The sequence below is a fragment of the Spea bombifrons genome, chromosome 2, assembly GCF_027358695.1.
Source record: "Spea bombifrons isolate aSpeBom1 chromosome 2, aSpeBom1.2.pri, whole genome shotgun sequence".
NCBI classification, from domain to species: domain Eukaryota; kingdom Metazoa; phylum Chordata; class Amphibia; order Anura; family Pelobatidae; genus Spea; species Spea bombifrons.
In genome coordinates this window covers 12,689,845-12,707,927 of record NC_071088.1, presented here as the reverse complement: position 1 = coordinate 12,707,927, position 18,083 = coordinate 12,689,845, and the positions used below count along the sequence as shown (strand labels likewise).

General features: G+C 41.2%; 1 protein-coding gene across 4 annotated transcripts in view; it reads left to right on the top strand.

Moving 5' to 3' along the window:
* USP25 (ubiquitin specific peptidase 25) overlaps window positions 1–18,083 on the top strand; it is a 43,706-nt gene that overhangs the window by 8,394 nt on the left and 17,229 nt on the right. For all 4 annotated transcript variants that reach the window (XM_053456867.1, XM_053456870.1, XM_053456866.1 and 1 more), the window contains exons 2-11: window positions 2,439–2,516; window positions 4,834–4,978; window positions 5,676–5,799; window positions 6,217–6,379; window positions 12,421–12,507; window positions 12,654–12,791; window positions 13,340–13,416; window positions 15,536–15,609; window positions 17,355–17,503; window positions 17,782–17,909. In XM_053456867.1, the coding sequence (XP_053312842.1) occupies window positions 2,439–2,516; window positions 4,834–4,978; window positions 5,676–5,799; window positions 6,217–6,379; window positions 12,421–12,507; window positions 12,654–12,791; window positions 13,340–13,416; window positions 15,536–15,609; window positions 17,355–17,503; window positions 17,782–17,909 (1,163 nt within the window). The remainder of the gene's footprint in view (window positions 1–2,438; window positions 2,517–4,833; window positions 4,979–5,675; window positions 5,800–6,216; window positions 6,380–12,420; window positions 12,508–12,653; window positions 12,792–13,339; window positions 13,417–15,535; window positions 15,610–17,354; window positions 17,504–17,781; window positions 17,910–18,083) is intronic.

The following is an 18,083-nucleotide window of genomic DNA, read 5'->3' as shown; positions in this document are numbered from 1 at the left end:
TCCCTTTTTATGCTGCTTGCGATCTTAAGTCTTGTTTTACCTCTTCTTGCTCTCTTAGTTGTCGTGTTTTTTTTTTCTTCTTTAATATTTTGTCCAGGTTTTAGCCACCTTAGAGAACTTTATTCCCAGAATACATTAGGAGTCAAGGTTTGAAAGCAAATAATAACTTTAGAAGGAACACGTGTTTTGCTACAAACAAGTATGTTGTATTAAGTGGCATTAATGTTTAGTAATCAGTGGAAATTATATGTGTGTGTGTGTGTATATGTATGTATGTATGTGTGTATATATATAGGAAATGGGATTCAAAGTAGCGGAGCAGTTGTCTGCGTGAACATTGGACAAATCCATTTGGTTCACATTGTTTAATATTCACATATTGCTGTGTGGTGTTTTGCATAGAATCCTGACTTCACCTACGTGCGCACACAGACTACCATTTAAAAGTTTGGAATTACTTTCATATTTGTAAAAGAAAAACACATTTTGTCCATTAAAATACATGAAATGGGTCAGAAATCCAGCGCAGACAGGGTTAATGTTGTAAATGACTATTGTAGCTGGAAACAGCTGATTTTTAATGGAATATCTTCATCAGCATACAGAGGCCCTTTATCACTCCCATCACTCCTGTGTTCCAATGGCATGTTGTGTTCGCTAATTCAAGTTTAAGTTTCTACCATTATTTGCTGACATACACACTCATACTAAAGCCATTCTGTAACATTAACAACTCCATGCAAGCTAGCACCACGCTCTTATACACGTGTGCACACACACAGTCTGACTCCAGCACTATTCATTTACACACTTATACACTGACTATGACACTACAGTATACATACACTGACTCTAGCACTACATATACACACTGACACTGTTGTGTACACACACACACGCACACATACACTACTCCTCCTCCCACCTCGTGGAGACCAGCAACGCCACTGCCTATCCTTTCTTTCAATGAAAATAGCTAAGTGACCTGTAACCTTTGCACGGCAGTGTGCATTACACACAAACATACATGTGTATCTACAATAGTGCGTTCCCTGCGTGCCTGTAGCTCAAGTCAGAGAGCGCTTCCTCGCTTTGTGTTTGTATGTCGCAAGGCAACGAAATAATAACCTGAATCATTGAGTACCGAAAGAATAACCTAAACATGCCACGGAGACTCGTTTCGGGAAACGAAAATGAAAGTTGTGTCTAGAAACAAATGCGGTTCTGTAAGATTTAGTTCCACGCTTGTTTGGGCAATGTTTAAATTCATGATTTGTACTTTGCCAACACACGTTGCACAGGGAGAAAGATGTGAACCATGTTCTGATGAAGAAGTAAGACAAGTGGTTAATTCTTTTGAAGCGAGAATACACTTTAGATACATTTACATTTACATGGTGCCCCTCTTGCAAATGCTCGGGGGTAATATCATATGTAATTGCCCCTTTGCCGCATATGCGTTGTTTGTTTAGGGGGCTGGCTGAGGCTCTAAGTACCAGTGAACCATTGGGGAGTGACAGCTCCTGTGTTTTATAGAATAATCAGTTTGGAAACCAACAATTGGGGGAAAAAAGTTTAAAAAGCTGAGATTCACAGTGTGCGGGTAACTTTTATAAGAACAAACCACGGTACTAATTTCTATCGAAAATGACATTTCTGTGTGGTTAACCAAGTTATACGCTGCGGAATGTTAAATAAATGTAGTGTATGCGCCGCTGCTGCTTTATAAACCTATATTAAGACAAAGCTGTCCCCCCCCCAGACCTTACATTTTTGTATGTTAAATAAACCTGTAATTGGATTAAAAGATAAAAAATTAGCAATATAAACTAACTACCCACCATCTTAACCCTATGTTTTCTGGATCTGAAAGATTTATGCTTCCCCCATTAAGTCTTCTCTGCTACTGTTAACTTCAGGTCCTACTACAGACCCAAAATAGTGGCTATACAGACCCAAAATAAACAGGTCTTATTTCAACTTAAATTAAATGTTACTTAGTCCATCAAGTTCAACCTTTGTACATATCCTTCCTGCTTTTGATCCAAAAGAGGGCAAAAAAAAACCCTCTAATCAAGCCATTTGTTTTTAATTTTGCCACTTAGGGGAAAGCGTTCCTTCTTGGCTCCAAAATGCAATTGGGTTTGTCCTTGCATCAAGAAGATCTAACATAATGTTTGTTCTATTATTTATAGCCCTGCAATAGGTATTATTTATAAGCATAAGAGCACTGAAAAGCTGTGAGCGTTCCTTCTCAAGCGTCTTAACGATCAGCAATGCTAAGTCATTAAATGAAACCAACTTCTTTTTAGTTAGGAGACAGAATGCGGCCAAAGGCTTGGCTTCCATGTTGATCTGCTGTTCCCTGGAAAGCCTTGACTGCGCATCTCAATCGACACAAAATTTTATTGCAACTTTTGTTGTTTTTTGTCTTGTAGCACCAGCAGACCTCTTTGAACCAGCTAAGGGAGATCACCGGCATTAATGACCTGCAAGTTCTGCAGCAAGCCCTCAAGGTAAGGCTTGGATTATTTGGCTTGGTTATTTGTTTGGTGTGATGTCATCGGTGGGTTAGGTAGCTTGATATTACATTTTATTTTTAATTCTCCAGAAGATTCTATAGTAGTATTATAATAGGGGCAGAGTGAAAATTAACAATAACGTTAAAAGCGACAAGATTGACACAAGAGATAACGGTACGGAAGGGGAAGAGGACCCTGCGCTTTAGATCTTGCATTCTTTGTGCTTCTTTAGATAGATGAGCTTTTAGTTAGTTCTTAAAGTTAGAGTAAGAGAGGAAGAGTCTAGGAGAATGAAGAAGCAACTTCCAGATAATAGACAATAAAAGGTTTAACATACTCAGATAAGAACCATTCGGCCCATCTAGTCTGCTGTTTTCTCCCCAGCTTCAAAGACCTTTCTCATCTTAGATTCAGGATAGCCGTGTGCTTATCGAATGCCAGGGATGTCAGGACAGCTTACAGAGAAGGAAAATCCAGAAACAGTTAACAGTGTGCCATATATCGATATGTCTGCCTTTCTACAAAATGTTCCAAATATAAGCATTGACAGAAATACACAGAGATATATTTACATTGATATAAATGCATATATCTGTGTATAAACCCACTCAACGGGGAAATATTCACCCAAAGATGAAATATGCAGGATACCTGTGAGATCCTCCCCAATGTTTTAGGGAGTGGACAGCACCTTTATCAAAGGCTTCAAATACTGTATTTGCTCGATTATAAGACGAGGGTTTTTCAGAGCAAATGCTCTGAAAAATACCCCTCGTCTTATAATCAGACCAAATAGAGGTCCAACAATAAGACTAAGATCCCGATCCCCTGCAGCGCTGCAGGGGACCCAGATCCTCAACCTCCGCTGCTACCCGACATTTTGCCGGGGCTTCTATGGTAGAGCACCGGCGTGATGTGACCTTCTGGTGCTCGGTCTTCGCTGCTACCCGGGACTTCCGTGGGGGCTTCTGAGGTTGTCTGCATTCTCAATCATAATTTATTATTAAATATGAAAAAATTGTTTACATGTGAATTAGTATTTACTAGTAAAACCTTTTTCTTATAGGGTAGTCTTATATGCAGGCTGTTTCTTTTATTTTAAATTAATATTTAAATTTGGGGGGGTCGTCTTATAATTGAGCAAATACGGTGTATATACATATATATATATATCGTTCGCGGTTGAGGGCTGCTGACTTGAATTAGCTCAAGCTTTTTATACAAGTCGTGTCTTTTTGTACTTGTGTTTAATATGTACCTGCTTTCTGGAAAAATATGTTAGTGTTAGCATAATATTGCTCTACAGAATACAGGCCTGTCAATGTACAAAGGATAAAAAGTGTTGCTTGCATTAAATTCAGTAATGTAATGGACTTCTGCTTTTGCCCCCTGTGTATGTTCCTTACCCAAATTGTTACCCCTTTTGATCTGTTGTGCATCATCCAACCCACTGTCGGCAACTTTTTTCCTTGTACCTGCTTTCTTTCTTTCTTTCTTTCTTTCTTCTACCGGTAAAATAAGGATGTTTTAGAGAAAGGATGGTAGATGAGTTAAACGGCCTCCCAGGAGAAGTGGTAGGGGCTAATACGACGAGGGCATTAAAACATGCATGGGGATAGGCACATGACTATCCTGAATCTAAGACTAGACCAGGTACTCATTAAGGTTTGTGTCTTTATATCAGGAAAGATGGGCTGAATGGTTCTGCTTTGTGATTGTGTGTGGAGAGTAACAAACCCCCCATAGGGAAGTTACAGGGTCCTGTCATGAAGGAACTGCCAGGCGCGGTAGGCCACAAACTAATTTTCAAGATGATTTGCGTTCTGATTACCGGTGTTCAAAACCCTGGAGACGGGAGAGTTAATTACACTGCAGTAGGAGAACTCCTGGGGTACATTGGGGCAAATACCAGTGCGATGTAAAAAGGATCATGTTCGCTGTATCATCATACATGCAGTCGACTTGGGCAAGAATGTATTGGACAGGATCGTGTGAGCATTGTTAGCTTTACCATTACCACCCAAATGTGTTGGATGGCTAAAGGTCTCTAGCTTGGGCGAGCCCTTTGGGTGAAATGACGCCATCCCTCCCCTGGGCACATAGACTGGCATCTGGCTGAATAGATTGTTCCGTTGCAGGCAGCTAGATGTTATCATTCAATCTTGAAACCCGTCCAGAAATGATCTCTACCGCAGGTGGAATTTAAATTAGAAATAAAATGTGTGGGTTTCTGCCTTCGTGTGCTTTTTTTTTGCTCTTATTTTTGTCTTTTCATTCAATGAATGACGTTGTTCCTAATTATATTTTAAAGGACAGTAATGGAAATCTGGAGCTAGCAGTTGCGTTCCTCACTGCAAAGAATGCCAAGCTTCCTCAACCGGAAGAGGCGACGTACTATCAGACCGCTCTCCCCAACAATGACAGATACATCAGCGTGGGCAGCCAGGCCGATACCAGTAGGTGTTTCCCAGCACAGTGGCCTTTGGTGAAAATGTCATGTTTTGTTCCTTCCCTACTCGGAGTGTAATGTTTTTACAGATTGCACGCCCAAGTGCTACTTTCCTAACCCCCGCAGGTTCCGTTTTAACTCGCTGTCAAGGCCTAGTTTGAAGATAAGTAAATGGTGATAAAACACTCTGCTTTAATTGATAAAATCTCAGAAATATTTAATGCCCCACAAACTACACATGGGGGAACTCATTGAAGGTCCATGTGAGGAGAGAAGAATAGGTCCAGCTGGGGGAAGTTTTGTTATTAAAGCAGATTATTTATATAGCATCATCATCTCCTTCAGCACTATACAATGGATAAACAGGACGTGACAATTAATGAATCACATACCGTACCTGGGAACTCCCCAGGACACGTGGGCCGTGCTCCTGACCCCTGGTAGATGCTGCACGTTCTTCTTTCTCATTGTGAGATGTTCCTTCTTGATGCTCTAACTTATATTTCTGAGTTGAAGGCCATGATAGACGTGGCATGCTATGTTGCTAAGGAAATTTACTTATGACTAATTTACTTTTTTTTATCTGTCGGTCGGTGGTAGGAATGTTTTATGGTTGTCCAGATTATCATGGCAAAGAGCCTGGAGATATGTTTACGGGAAGCCATGCCTGGTTCTTTGTCATTGAAGCACATCTTTGTTTTTAGATGTTATTGACTTGACCGGAGATGATAAGGATGACCTCCAGAGAGCGATTGCATTGAGTCTAGAGGAGTCCAATAGGACCTTCAGGGAGACGGGAATTACAGACGAGGAACAAGCCATCAGCAGGTCAGTTTCTAGGTTATCTTCTGTTAGGTTCTAATAGGTAAATGGTGCTTTTGTTGAAAGTTTTTATTTTTTTATTTTTATTAATTTCTAAAAGTTTCTTGCCATGTGGATGGAAAGTTGTGGGGAAATCCGATGACCAGAGAGGGACGCTTGTATTAGGGTTGAGGGGTGAGATTAGGGGCTTGACTAATGGGCACAGCATTGCCAACACTTTTTATGTGACTTTGTTTATATAACTGAATAAGTTCATTTATTTGCATAGTTTTAATTAGTAATGCATGGTGCATTTCGCTGTAAGATTTTTTTTTTTATGTTCTGTGATCTTTCAGGGGCTGTACCAATTTTTACCTTGAGCGCATACCGACAACTTTTCTGTAATGTTTAACTTAAGCATTGTGTATTCCGTCTGTACTCCAGGGTTCTGGAAGCCAGCATAGCCGAGAACAAGGCAAGTCTGAAGCGGACACATACAGAAGTATGGAGCGACTCCCCGAACCCCTATGACAGAAAGCGGCAGGAAAACTGTCCCGTTGGGTTAAAGAATGTTGGAAACACGTGTTGGTTCAGCGCTGTCATCCAGGTGAGTTCAGTGATGCGTTAGACTTGTTTTATTCTGATGGATTAGAAAGATGTTTGTGAATACGCCATCAGAACCTCTTTATTTTCATTGTAACGTCTGCATGCAGCGATGTAAACTGCAGCATCGCGTCGTGCTTTGACGTTAACATTGGATGAAATACTCAGGATTACCACCCGTTACGGGGATCTTCATGGATATTCTTTAGGTGCATTTGCTTCACCGGTGCCATTGATTCAGTAAGAAGTGTTTCGCTTACAAAGATCGCTTATTCTGTACATGGATGTACAGCTGCCCAGCAGAAGAGGTAGAGGCTAATACAGTGAGGTTATTTAAAAATACATGGGATGGGCATAAATCTAAGACGAGACCATAAACTGATTAAGCTTCCAGTCTTTACATCAGGAAAAACAGGCCAAACGGTTCTTATCTGTTGTCAAAGTTTTTATGCTATAGCTGCCAACAGTATTGAAATTTCCCGGGATATTCCCAATCACTCTAAGTCTCGGCAAGTGTCCCCTCAATTGGGATAGCCGGCGGTCAGACGCTGTGTATGCTGACAAAGGGCTGAGACTTTGAAAACGTGGCCGGTTGCTGATATTTGGGAGAAAGCAGCAATGGCGTCTCAAATGTAAAAAGTTCTTGGACGTAAACAGAAGAGCAGTAAGTGCTAATAATAGCCTTGAATTTGATCGTATCATTTGAAAGACGTGCCGTCCTATTAATATACATGTATTACAAGGCATTCTAGAACTTTAAGGGTGTTGTATAGAATAGACTGCTTCTCGCTGAAACATCCTGCCATCTTGAAACGTTCACGCGGGTTTTGCTTTGTTAGCGGACGTGGATGTGTGATGATGATCTTCGTGCTGAGCAACGTTTTCAGTTTTCTTTTTTAGGTCTAGTGAATAATCAACAAGATGAGTCACAAGACTGTTTAAATAGCCGGCGTGTGTAGTAATCCAGTAAGCCGTCATCTCATGTTGACCGCACCATGTGGGAAACCCAATCCCCTGATTCCTGCAGAGCAGTGTATCCGTATGAGACCTCTTATGTTCTGTCCTCTATACCGTAGGATCTCATTAATGTCTTTTCGGTGTGGCTATTAATATGGTACACGTTAAGCCTATATGAAAACATGGCGTGATTTCTGTATACACGTAGCAGGCTAGAAGAGGGCAGACAATGCGCGCTCTGGTGGAGGAACAATTTACTCCAAAATATTTACCAAAATTGTCCGATGCCCCAAGTGGGGTATTCTTATTCCTAGATCCCAACACGATTGGTCCCCAGTTAAGAATATGAAGATAAGTCTGTCTTCTAATTGATAAATGTGACAAAAGCCCCAATTCGGATTAATCCTCTGCTCTTTTTTCCCGCTTTGTAAAGTCATTTCTTTGTATGTAATTTTGCTCCTTTTTACTGCAATGGGTTTCCTAAAATCCTCATTAAAAATCAGCCCTTAGCGTAACGTGAAAGCGATGTTTACTGAAACTCAAGTATACGAATCCTCTTCTGAACCGAGATAAATAAAGACGGTGATGCTCTGGGCCCGTTACTGTTTATTTAGAAATATTATTTTAATTTGTTTACGATAAATCGGTTTACTCTGTTGAAATCAAAGCTGGTCTCGAGCCTTAAACGGATTGTAACAGATGGTGGATCGTTGACACCGCTGTCAGCTGTTGGGAAAAGCGTGTTTACTTTCAGTGGCTAATTTATATGCTTGTGTTGTTTAGTCTAACATTACATTTGAAACATTCTACCACCATCGAGCGAAACATAACTGGCCATTTAAAGGTCACGTACTCGTTACCTAAACCTGTTACTTTCACCAAATCGAGCGTCTCGCGACTGGTTGGAATCCTCCTAACCCTGTTGATGCGCTAACGTTATCGGTATATTTATGTCATTATTCTATATATATCGTATGCCAGCGTGAGCCGTCATCCCAGTAACATTTCATGCGATGATGTATCTCGGTAACGCTGTCCTTCCCCTGTGGTGGAAACTGGCAGGCTTGGGGAAAAGGAGCGATAGGAAGGGAGGGCGGTTTAGTAATAACCTACGAGGGTCTTTCCTTAACACAAGCAACATCTAGCCAAGGCCTGGGCTCGATATCGTCCAAATGATTATCCTTCTACAAAATAGGAGGAAGGAAGGCGAGTGTTGGCTGTGCCCCCTAAAGACAGATGCCCTTTACTCAGCACTGCTGATATAACAAGAAGCTTGAGCGTTTGAACTTCGGGTTTCTATGATACATTATTGTTAATAATGGTTACGTGGTTTTAAATAAGCCTGCAGGAAGGGTTCTGGAGTTAATACAGTTCTGATGATAAATTCTGTGATAAGTGACGCGGACAGCATGCTACTTGTTAGAGATGAGAGCCCAGAGGGCATGGTGCATTACTTCTGTCCTTTGCTCACTCTTTCACTCTTGAAACAACTTAAAGTTAATACGAGACCGTCGGGTGTTTTGATGGGGTGCGTCGCGGTGCTGGTCGATTCTTATACTCTGAGTCACACTTAAGAAGTCATCGCGTTGTGTTATTAAATCTGTGGAGTTCTCAGTCATCACGTTGTGAGAGAAGCATTTGAACGGCCCCGTTCAGAAATGTCTGATCTGCTTGTCATAGAACTTCTGTTAAACATGCTGTGCCAGAGGGAGTGTACGTACCTTCACCCCTGCCGAACGTCCGGACGTTAGTAGGAAGCCCTCTTTGAATAGAGAGAACAGTAAATATGAATAAAACCATTTACTTCTATACTGAAGCTCTGATGCGTCATTACATACTGGGGGAGTCTTACATAGGTAGGTGAGCTGGCATGGGGAGAGAACTTCCGTTCCCCGATTATGGATGCCCTCATTAGAGCTGCTGCCTGACTTTAAGAGGGACAACATAATGTCCTATACAGCACTCTGTGATTACTTTACCTGCAATAAATAAATTACATGCAGGAGATGCTTTTGTCCCAACACATCTCCTCTAACCCAAGGAGTCGGCTTAATCCGTAAGAGCCGCTGTCCTCATCACGGCGTGTCGGTTTATCAGAGCTTTAGCTCCGTGTGCCTCTGCTGAATCAATAAGTGCTGGCAACAGACAAGTCTGGTCCTCTGTGGCTTATGTGGCAACTGGGAAAAAAAAAAAATATATATATATATATATATATATATATATATTTTAGAAATACATTAAAATCACCTACCAATGAAAGTACGCAGCTCCGATTTCCAACACGGTGTCTTAAGATCACTACAACTGTGTTTAATATAGAACATGCCATATTTATCCTGCGCTATTATATCTATACAGTATTTATATATATATATATATATATATATATAATGGAGGGTAATATTTATGTGGTATTACTGTATACGATATTTGTACTATATTCATATCTATAGAGGGTGATATATATGATATTACCGTATAGAGATGTACCGTGTTAGCTAGGGCTGCAACTAACGATTATTTTAATAATCGATTAGTTGGCCGATTATTTTTTCGATTAATCGATTAATCGGATAAAAAAAATGAATGTAAATTTTTCATTTATTTAAAATAATTTACTAAACAAATAATGTTAAATACAAACAGCAGAATAAAAAAACTTTTATAATACATTTCTTGTCTTTATTTCCCAACCAGCCCCTTAATATATGCACATTTGAGCCCAGGCTTGCTACGCTGCCTCCCAGACATGCCATGCTGCCCCCCCACATATGCCACGCTGCCCCCCCACATATGCCACGCTGCCTACCACAGCACTCCACGCTGCCTCCCACATATACCACACCACGCTGCCTCCCACATCTGCCACTCCACGCTGCCTCCCACATCTGCCACTCCACTCTACCCCCCACATGCCACTGTGCCTGATACGCCTTATACCCCCTGAAACACCACTCCATCCTCCTCAGACATGCCACCCTGCCCTCCCCACATATGCCACGCCATGCTGCCTCCCACATCTGCCACTCCACAATGCCTCCCACATATGCCACGCTGCCTCCCACATCTGCCACTCCACGCTGCCTCCCACATCTGCCACTGTGCCTGGTACGCCTTATATCCCCTGATACCCCACTCCATCCTCCCCAGACATGCCACCCTGCCTCCCAGACATGCCACTTCTCTATCCCAGATATGCCACTCTACCCCCAGATATGCCACTCTACCCCCAGATATGCCTTATACACCCTGATACACCACTCCGTCCTCCCCAGACATGCCACACTGCCCTCCCCACATATGCCTTATATACTGTATATGCCTTATACCCCCAGATATGTCACTTCACTGCCCCCAGGATTTAGATTCCCCTAAATTAACCCTAAACTCCCCATTAACCATAACTGCCCCTAAATTAACCCTTAACACCCCCTTAACCACAGCATCCCCTAAATTAACCCTAAAGACCCCATCAACCACAGCATCCCCTAAATTAACCCTAAGCACACCATTAACCACAACTGCCTCAAATTAACCCCAAACACCCCATTAACCACAGCTGCTCCTAAATTAACCCTAAACACCCTATTAACATAACTGCCCCTAAATTAACCCTAAACACCCTAGTAACATAACTGCCCCTAAATTAACCCTAAACACCCCACTAACCATAACTGCCCCTAAATTAACCTCCACCTCCCCTAACTTTCAGTAGCCCAAATATATATATATATATATATATATTACATACATATATACACACATATATATATATATATATATATATATACACACATACATTATATATATAAATTATATATATATATATATATATATACATACATATACTTACAGTTAGATGAGTGTCACAGCCATGTGGTTCTGGCCTGGAGAAGGAAGGGGCGGGGCCAGTTGTCACAGTGATTACAGGGAGGGGGAGTAAGTAGGAGCTGCTGCTGTGAGACGGTGAGTCAGACTAAACGGATTATATAATGAGGGGGATTTTTCAGAGCGTTTGCTCTGAAAAAACCCTCATTTTATAATCGATAATAATCGATTCAACTAATCGATAATGAAATTCGTTGCCAACGAATTTCATTATCGATTATTATCGATTTTATCGATTAGTTGTTGCAGCCCTAGTGTTAGCCATAGAAAGAGAAAGTAAAGACGCTAGTCTTGACAGCTTGCAATCCATTGCACGGTATTACTGTATGTCTGTACTGTATTTATATGGCATGGAATACGTTTCTCGTAATGTGACCGCTTCTCTCGATATAAATGCAATAAGCAAGACTTGGGCTTCATGGAATCCCAATGTTTCTGCTGTATTGAATCCCAGATCTCTACCCCACACCTTACAGGGACAGCATGTCCAGTTTTTTTCCAGAGGACAGTGACTATGTGCTGTTTCTACTTTTAGACAATCGGATATGTGTTTCACTTAAAAATGCTGCTCATGATATTGGTGGCTCGTCCTGGGATCAGTGAAGCAGCAGTTCCCCTGTATACGCGTTTGCACGCATATTGGTAGCCATCCAGAAAGCAAACCCTACTGCTTTTGAGTGAAAAGGATTGGACACACATACAGCAGTTCACTATATATATGATATATACACCACCAAAAAGTTTGGGGTCACTCAGAAATGTCGTTTTTTAATAGTAGAAAAAAGGCTAATTCATTATTCGAAAACCCTTTTGCTATTATGTTACACGGCCAGACACTTCCTTGTTTTCCATGAGGATAGGACATTTTGAACGGTAGTGTATATAGTACTGCATACTACTAAATGTACGTATGTATAAGAAACATGAATGTTCAAAGACCTTTATTGCGCTGATTACATGAAATAAATAGCTGCCGGTGCTTCGGATTTATGACATCATGCGGATAGGAACATCTGATGTTTTGTGTACATTAATAAGAATAATTGTTTTATATAGCGCCATCCTATTCTGTAGCGCTGTAGAGTGGGTATAATAATAATGCTGTAAGCTTAGACCTGTCGACCGATTGAGGAGGTTGGTTAGAATGACCCGGGTACTCGTTTTAAGGTAAAGATGTTGTTGTTTTTTTTTTCCATCTAGTCTTTGTTCAATCTGTTGGAGTTCCGCAGGCTGGTGTTGAACTTCATCCCGCCCGTGACTGCTCAGGATGTGCCTCGAAATCAAAAGGTAAGACAATAAATAGGCGGAATTAATATGATGGCTGAAGTGTTTCTTTAAGGTTGATGTTTTATGAAAGATGACCGGCTGTTCTATTAAGTTATCTTGATTACTGTATATGTCACCAGTAACTGTATATGTATCTTTTCTTTTAGGAACATAGGAATATGCCTTTTATGCGTGAGCTGCGGTACCTTTTTTCACTTCTGGTCAGTTCCAAACGGAAATACGTGGACCCGTCACGGGCCGTGGAGATCCTTAAAGATGCTTTTAAGTCCAATGATTCCCAGCAGGTAAGTTGGCTCAGCGGATGTTCCGGAGCGGATGCGTCGGGTTTGATCAGTGACGGTGCGGTAAAGCTGTGCCGTCAGTGTCATTTCTTAGAGATTTGGGGAAACTCATAACTTGTTACTTCTCCTGTCCTGAACCCCGTCTCTAACGCTGTCTGTGCTAATCAACTTCCGCCACAAAGGAAGAAGTAGCCTAATGGCAAAAATAGTCACTAAAACGGCTAAAGTGGGTCTGTTACTTTATGAAAACTTATTCCACACATTATTTTAAGCTTAAATATTCCACAACCATTTTACAGACTAAAAACAAGAACTAGCTTTAATAAAGTATTGTGATGCTAAAACGGGTGACGTCTTTAGCATACCTATCGACTACTTTAATCAGTAAGTTTCCGTACTATAAATGAATGTACAGAACTTTAAAATTCAAGTTATAGAAAGGGACATTTCCACTTCGGTAAGTCGGTTCTGTAGAAATAGTCATTTGACTAGGAAAAGTAACGGCTGTTTTGTTGTGTTTTTTTTCCCCCTCAAATCCTTCCTTCTGCCAGCAAGATGTGAGCGAATTCACCCACAAACTGTTAGATTGGTTGGAAGATGCTTTCCAGAATAAGGCGGAAGAGGAGAGGTAAGAACGCAGACGTTTGTTTCAAGAGTTCCGGCTTTGGGCTCAGCTTGTGTTTGCTGAATTTATCTGCAGGTGGACCGTGACCTCCAAATAATAGTCAAATGCATACTTAATCCTGCTGTGGTATTTAATAGTCTCACATGTGCAAATATTTAATATCCTTTTATCCAAATGCCTTTTATTTTAAAGGAGAAGTCTCATTTATTTCGGATTTTTCCTTTGAGCATTAAATGCAGGGCTGTATACAGTGATGTAGTTTAGCATTGATTAAGTTTTATTTAATTTTATTCCAATGAACTTTATTGACGGTCCTGGAAGCTTCCATCGTAAATAATCATAATGGTTTGGTTGGCGTTTCCTCCTCAAGGAATACACTGAGCTGATTCTGTATGGGAATGCTAAAGAATTCCTGCTTGCCCCATGAAATTCTTTCCTCTATAGGCTTTCGTTAGTCACAGGGTCTGGCTGGGTGATTGAGACTGGGGCGTTCTTTTGTTTACCATAAGGCAGTACGATAAGGAGCCAGGGTGGGACACACAGACCCGAATGACCACCTGCAGCCGCCTGGATACGTTCTGTTGTGTGAAAAACAAATTTGATTTAAGACAACAAACATATAATATTTCTAAAACCTTGTTTTTAATGTAATTCTAGTAATAAAATAAAGCGGTGAGATTACCCCTTAATAAAATGGGTCTTTAGTTGGTACCTCTTCACTTACCCAGCGATACATGTAGCCAAGACTAATACTTTTTACATTACTGATGAAGGGACCTCGGAGTTCCTAAAAGCTTTTGTTGTTCTGCCTCTTACGGTATGTTGGTTCTCCTAAAAGGACTAAATCTCCTCAGTGAGAATCACCTAGCACAACACGCGTGTTCATTTGAGGCACCGTAGAGCCAGGAACCAAGTTTTACATGTGCGCTGTGATCATGTTATTCCGTGTTGTGAGAGCACACTGTCACCTGTGTACCGAGACCTTTAAAAGAAAAAGACTAAAAGCCAACAGTGGCGAGCAGCGCGACATGACGATAGAGAGACTCGCTTTGCGTTATTTGCACCGCGGGTGGAGGTGGCATCGCAGCCGTTCTCCTCTGCTTCCGTAATTAGCTTGTTCGCTGTTTAGTCATTCAGCGAGGATCCACGGTGCAGACCCCGAGCCGCTTACAATTTCCGACAACTGAAAAGCGAAGTGACATCCGCGTAACACTTGAGGCAAGAATAGAACGGAGCGGCAATAACACGTCAAAGCATTTAGTCTCCTGTGCATAAAGAAGGTTGTTCAAGAACTATTGACGCAGACTTTGTGTGGGCTACAAAGCTTTCTGTTTTGTATTCGCTTATTAATTCCAAATCTGAATAGTTCTACGTGCTGAAGCTGCCTTGATTTAAAGTTATAGGAAAGCCTTCAGGGTTCTTTGGTCAAGATATGTTGGCAGTCTATGGAACGGGGGCTCTCAAGGAATAAAGGGCTAAAAGGAAAATATTGCTTAAATCTGGACTTTTTGTGACATGCCAAGAGGATAGACAACCTGGCACTCTCAAACATGCCAACCTGGCATTCTCAAACATGCCAACCTGGGCATGTAACATTAGTTCTGCCGACGTGCCACGCATGGCATTGCATCTTAAGAAAAAAATGAGCTATAAAAACGTACGTAAAACTTGTTGCCATACACTAAACCATTTAGCCCACAGCTATCTTTGACCTCACTCAAAAGATGTTCTGCCCAAAGCTGTTGAATTTTGGATGTTTTTCCTTGGACACAAGTTGCTTAATACCTTCCGGTTGTGCTGTTTATTGTTTTATATAGCGCCATCAAATTCTGTAGCGCCGTACAATGGGTGTTGATTGGATTGCTTGTGCCTAAGTTGGGAAATCCAACATTCCTGCTTTGTTTGTGGCCCTAAAGGCTTGGAATGGGACACCCCTGGTGCGGTGGTGGGATCTTGTACGAGGGGTTTGATTAGACAATGGGCCGACCAGTTTAATAAACAGTCAAATAAAAATAAACTGTGTTGACCCTGTAATAAGAAGCATACATGAAAAAAACCATACACGGATATATCAGTGAGGTTTGCTAATGTGAATTAAAATGTTTGTGTTCTTTTGTTTCAGAGATGGAGAAAAGCCAAAGAACCCTATGGTGGAATTGTTTTATGGGCGATTCTTGGCAGTTGGGGTGCATGAAGGTTAGTCTTTACATAGTTACATAGTTACATAGGCTGAAAAAAGACATGCGTCCGTCAAGTTCAGCCTTTCCTATATCTGTTAATTTGTTGCTGTTGATCCAAAAGAAGGCAAAAAACCCCGGCTTCGCTCTTTCCAATTTTGCACTAACCAGGGAAAAAAATTCCTTCTTGACCCCAAAATGGCAGTCAGATTTCTCCTTGGATCAATAAGCTGTTTCCCCATAATTAAAGATTATATCCCCGAATATTATGTTTTTCCAGGTATCCATCCAGTTGCAGTTTAAACGTCTGTACAGACTCTGATAAAACTATCTCTGCAGGCTTTACTTTTAGGTTTATTCCCTTTAAAAGGAAAATGCATGTACCCTGCGAGTATTTGGTGAATCTTACTGTTAAAACGGTTTTTGGGAACACACATGCACAGTTACATTATTGGGAATGTCTTCCAAATGGGATTCATGGGGTAGCTCGGTGAGCTTGGGAAGAAAGACATCGATTTACCGCAGGGCCATCTCTAACATGGGGCAATAACGGCAGAAGGTGGAGGTCATCTGCTATTGTAGACCTCTCCTAAAACCACCACTCATGGACAGTTGGGCAGGCGGTAGAGGTTCTCAGGACCCATTATGTTTAGACTACTTCACAGAAAGCTATTTTATAGTAAATACATGTGCCTCGCATTCTAGTGTGCAACCAAGCATGCTTCTGTTCCGTAACCTAAAGTTTTAACGGATTATTTTTATTTTCTGCCATAGACAATAGAGTTCAACTAGTATTATGTATTTACAGCGATATACTAAAATCTGTGCAGTTACATTTCAAAATGTCCTTTAAAGCAAAAAAGTATATCATGTCATGTTTTAATACAGTATCTAATATTTGGTCTATTAAATATAACAAACCAGTTTTACAGCCAGCCGTGCCAGTTTTCTATAACAGAGAGATTGTTCTGTAAGAGCCAACATTTTGCAATAGCTTTAGTTCAGCTTGCGATGGGATGGCGCTAATGTGTACTCAGTGGATAAGTACGTTTACCTGCTATGGCGGGTGATGTTAGAGAGTGTGATGATTAAATGTATCCTCGATTAAAGGGAACGCTGTGCATGAGATCCAGTGACGTGTCCTTCCATAACCTCAGAGCATGGCGCGGCCCGTCACGGGCCGAGAGATATGGCTGCCGATGGCAAGCTGGAGCCTGTAGAGACATTTACATGAAAAACGGCAACACCTTGTGCAGGCAAAACAACAGCCGGTCATTAGCAGACTTTTATCGTGGCGTATTTAAAGGTTTGTGGGTGTTTGTCGCGACTCAGGATTCATGAATGGGTCATTCTGAATGAAGATCAGGTGCAGGTCTTCCTCTCGACTACCTGTGCGAACCAACCCTGCAGAGAGATGGAAATTTACAAGGAGGGCTTTACTCCAAAGGGGTTAAAATGTCCGGCTAACATGTTCCCGGTGCTTGGGTTATGCTGTAATAGTAATGGGCCGAGTAGCACGTTTTATAGTTTGCTGCTGACTGCAGCTTGCCAGAGTTACGGGGATCCTGCGATTAATGAGCATTTATTAATTTAAACATTAATAGCTCTCAGAAATCCACGCTACATTCTGTTCTCTGAGCTCGGATTAGGTTATTCTGAATATGGAAATAGTAGATTGTTTGTGCTGACCGTACTAGAATGTATAGCTGTTGCCTTTGTTGTATAGCCTTCTTTACACATCTGACATAACCGTTTCTTGCTAAGGAAAGAAATTTGAGAATACAGAGATGTTCGGACAGTACCCTCTCCAGGTTAACGGCTTTAAGGATCTCCACGAGTGCCTGGAAGCTGCCATGATAGAAGGCGAGATCGAGTCGTTACACTCGGAGAACTCGGGCAAATCAGGACAAGAGGTGAGAAAACTGAATCTTTCTAGGTCTCCAAATGAATATAATTGACCGCTAGATTATTTCGCCTCAACAAAGCTGCAAAATACAACTCTTAGTATTTGCTTTACAACTGAATGTTTACAACAATTTGTTCTCCAACTGAACTGCGCAGGCCATTCATGGCTCATAAAAAATTTATCTGTGTACAAAATTGCCATGCGGAGTGTAAGATCAGCAGAATCAAATTGTGAATTATTTGAAATAGTGATAATTATTAATGCTTCTTCTCCGTCTGCCTGCAGCATTGGTTCACGGAGCTCCCTCCGGTGTTGACGTTTGAGCTGTCCCGGTTTGAGTTTAATCAGGCTCTGGGAAGGCCAGAGAAAATCCACAATAAATTGGAGTTCCCGGCCTGTTTGTATATGGACAGGTAATTGTATATGGACTTATACGCTGTCCAGGAGAATATAATAATCTGTATTGCGTTTGGATTTGGGGGCTGCCTTGGTGACCTGTAACCTCTGATGACATTTTTCTAGACGTAGTTTTCTATTAGTTTTTTTAAAGCTAAAATGTAATAATTAGCATTTTTTACTGCTTTTAA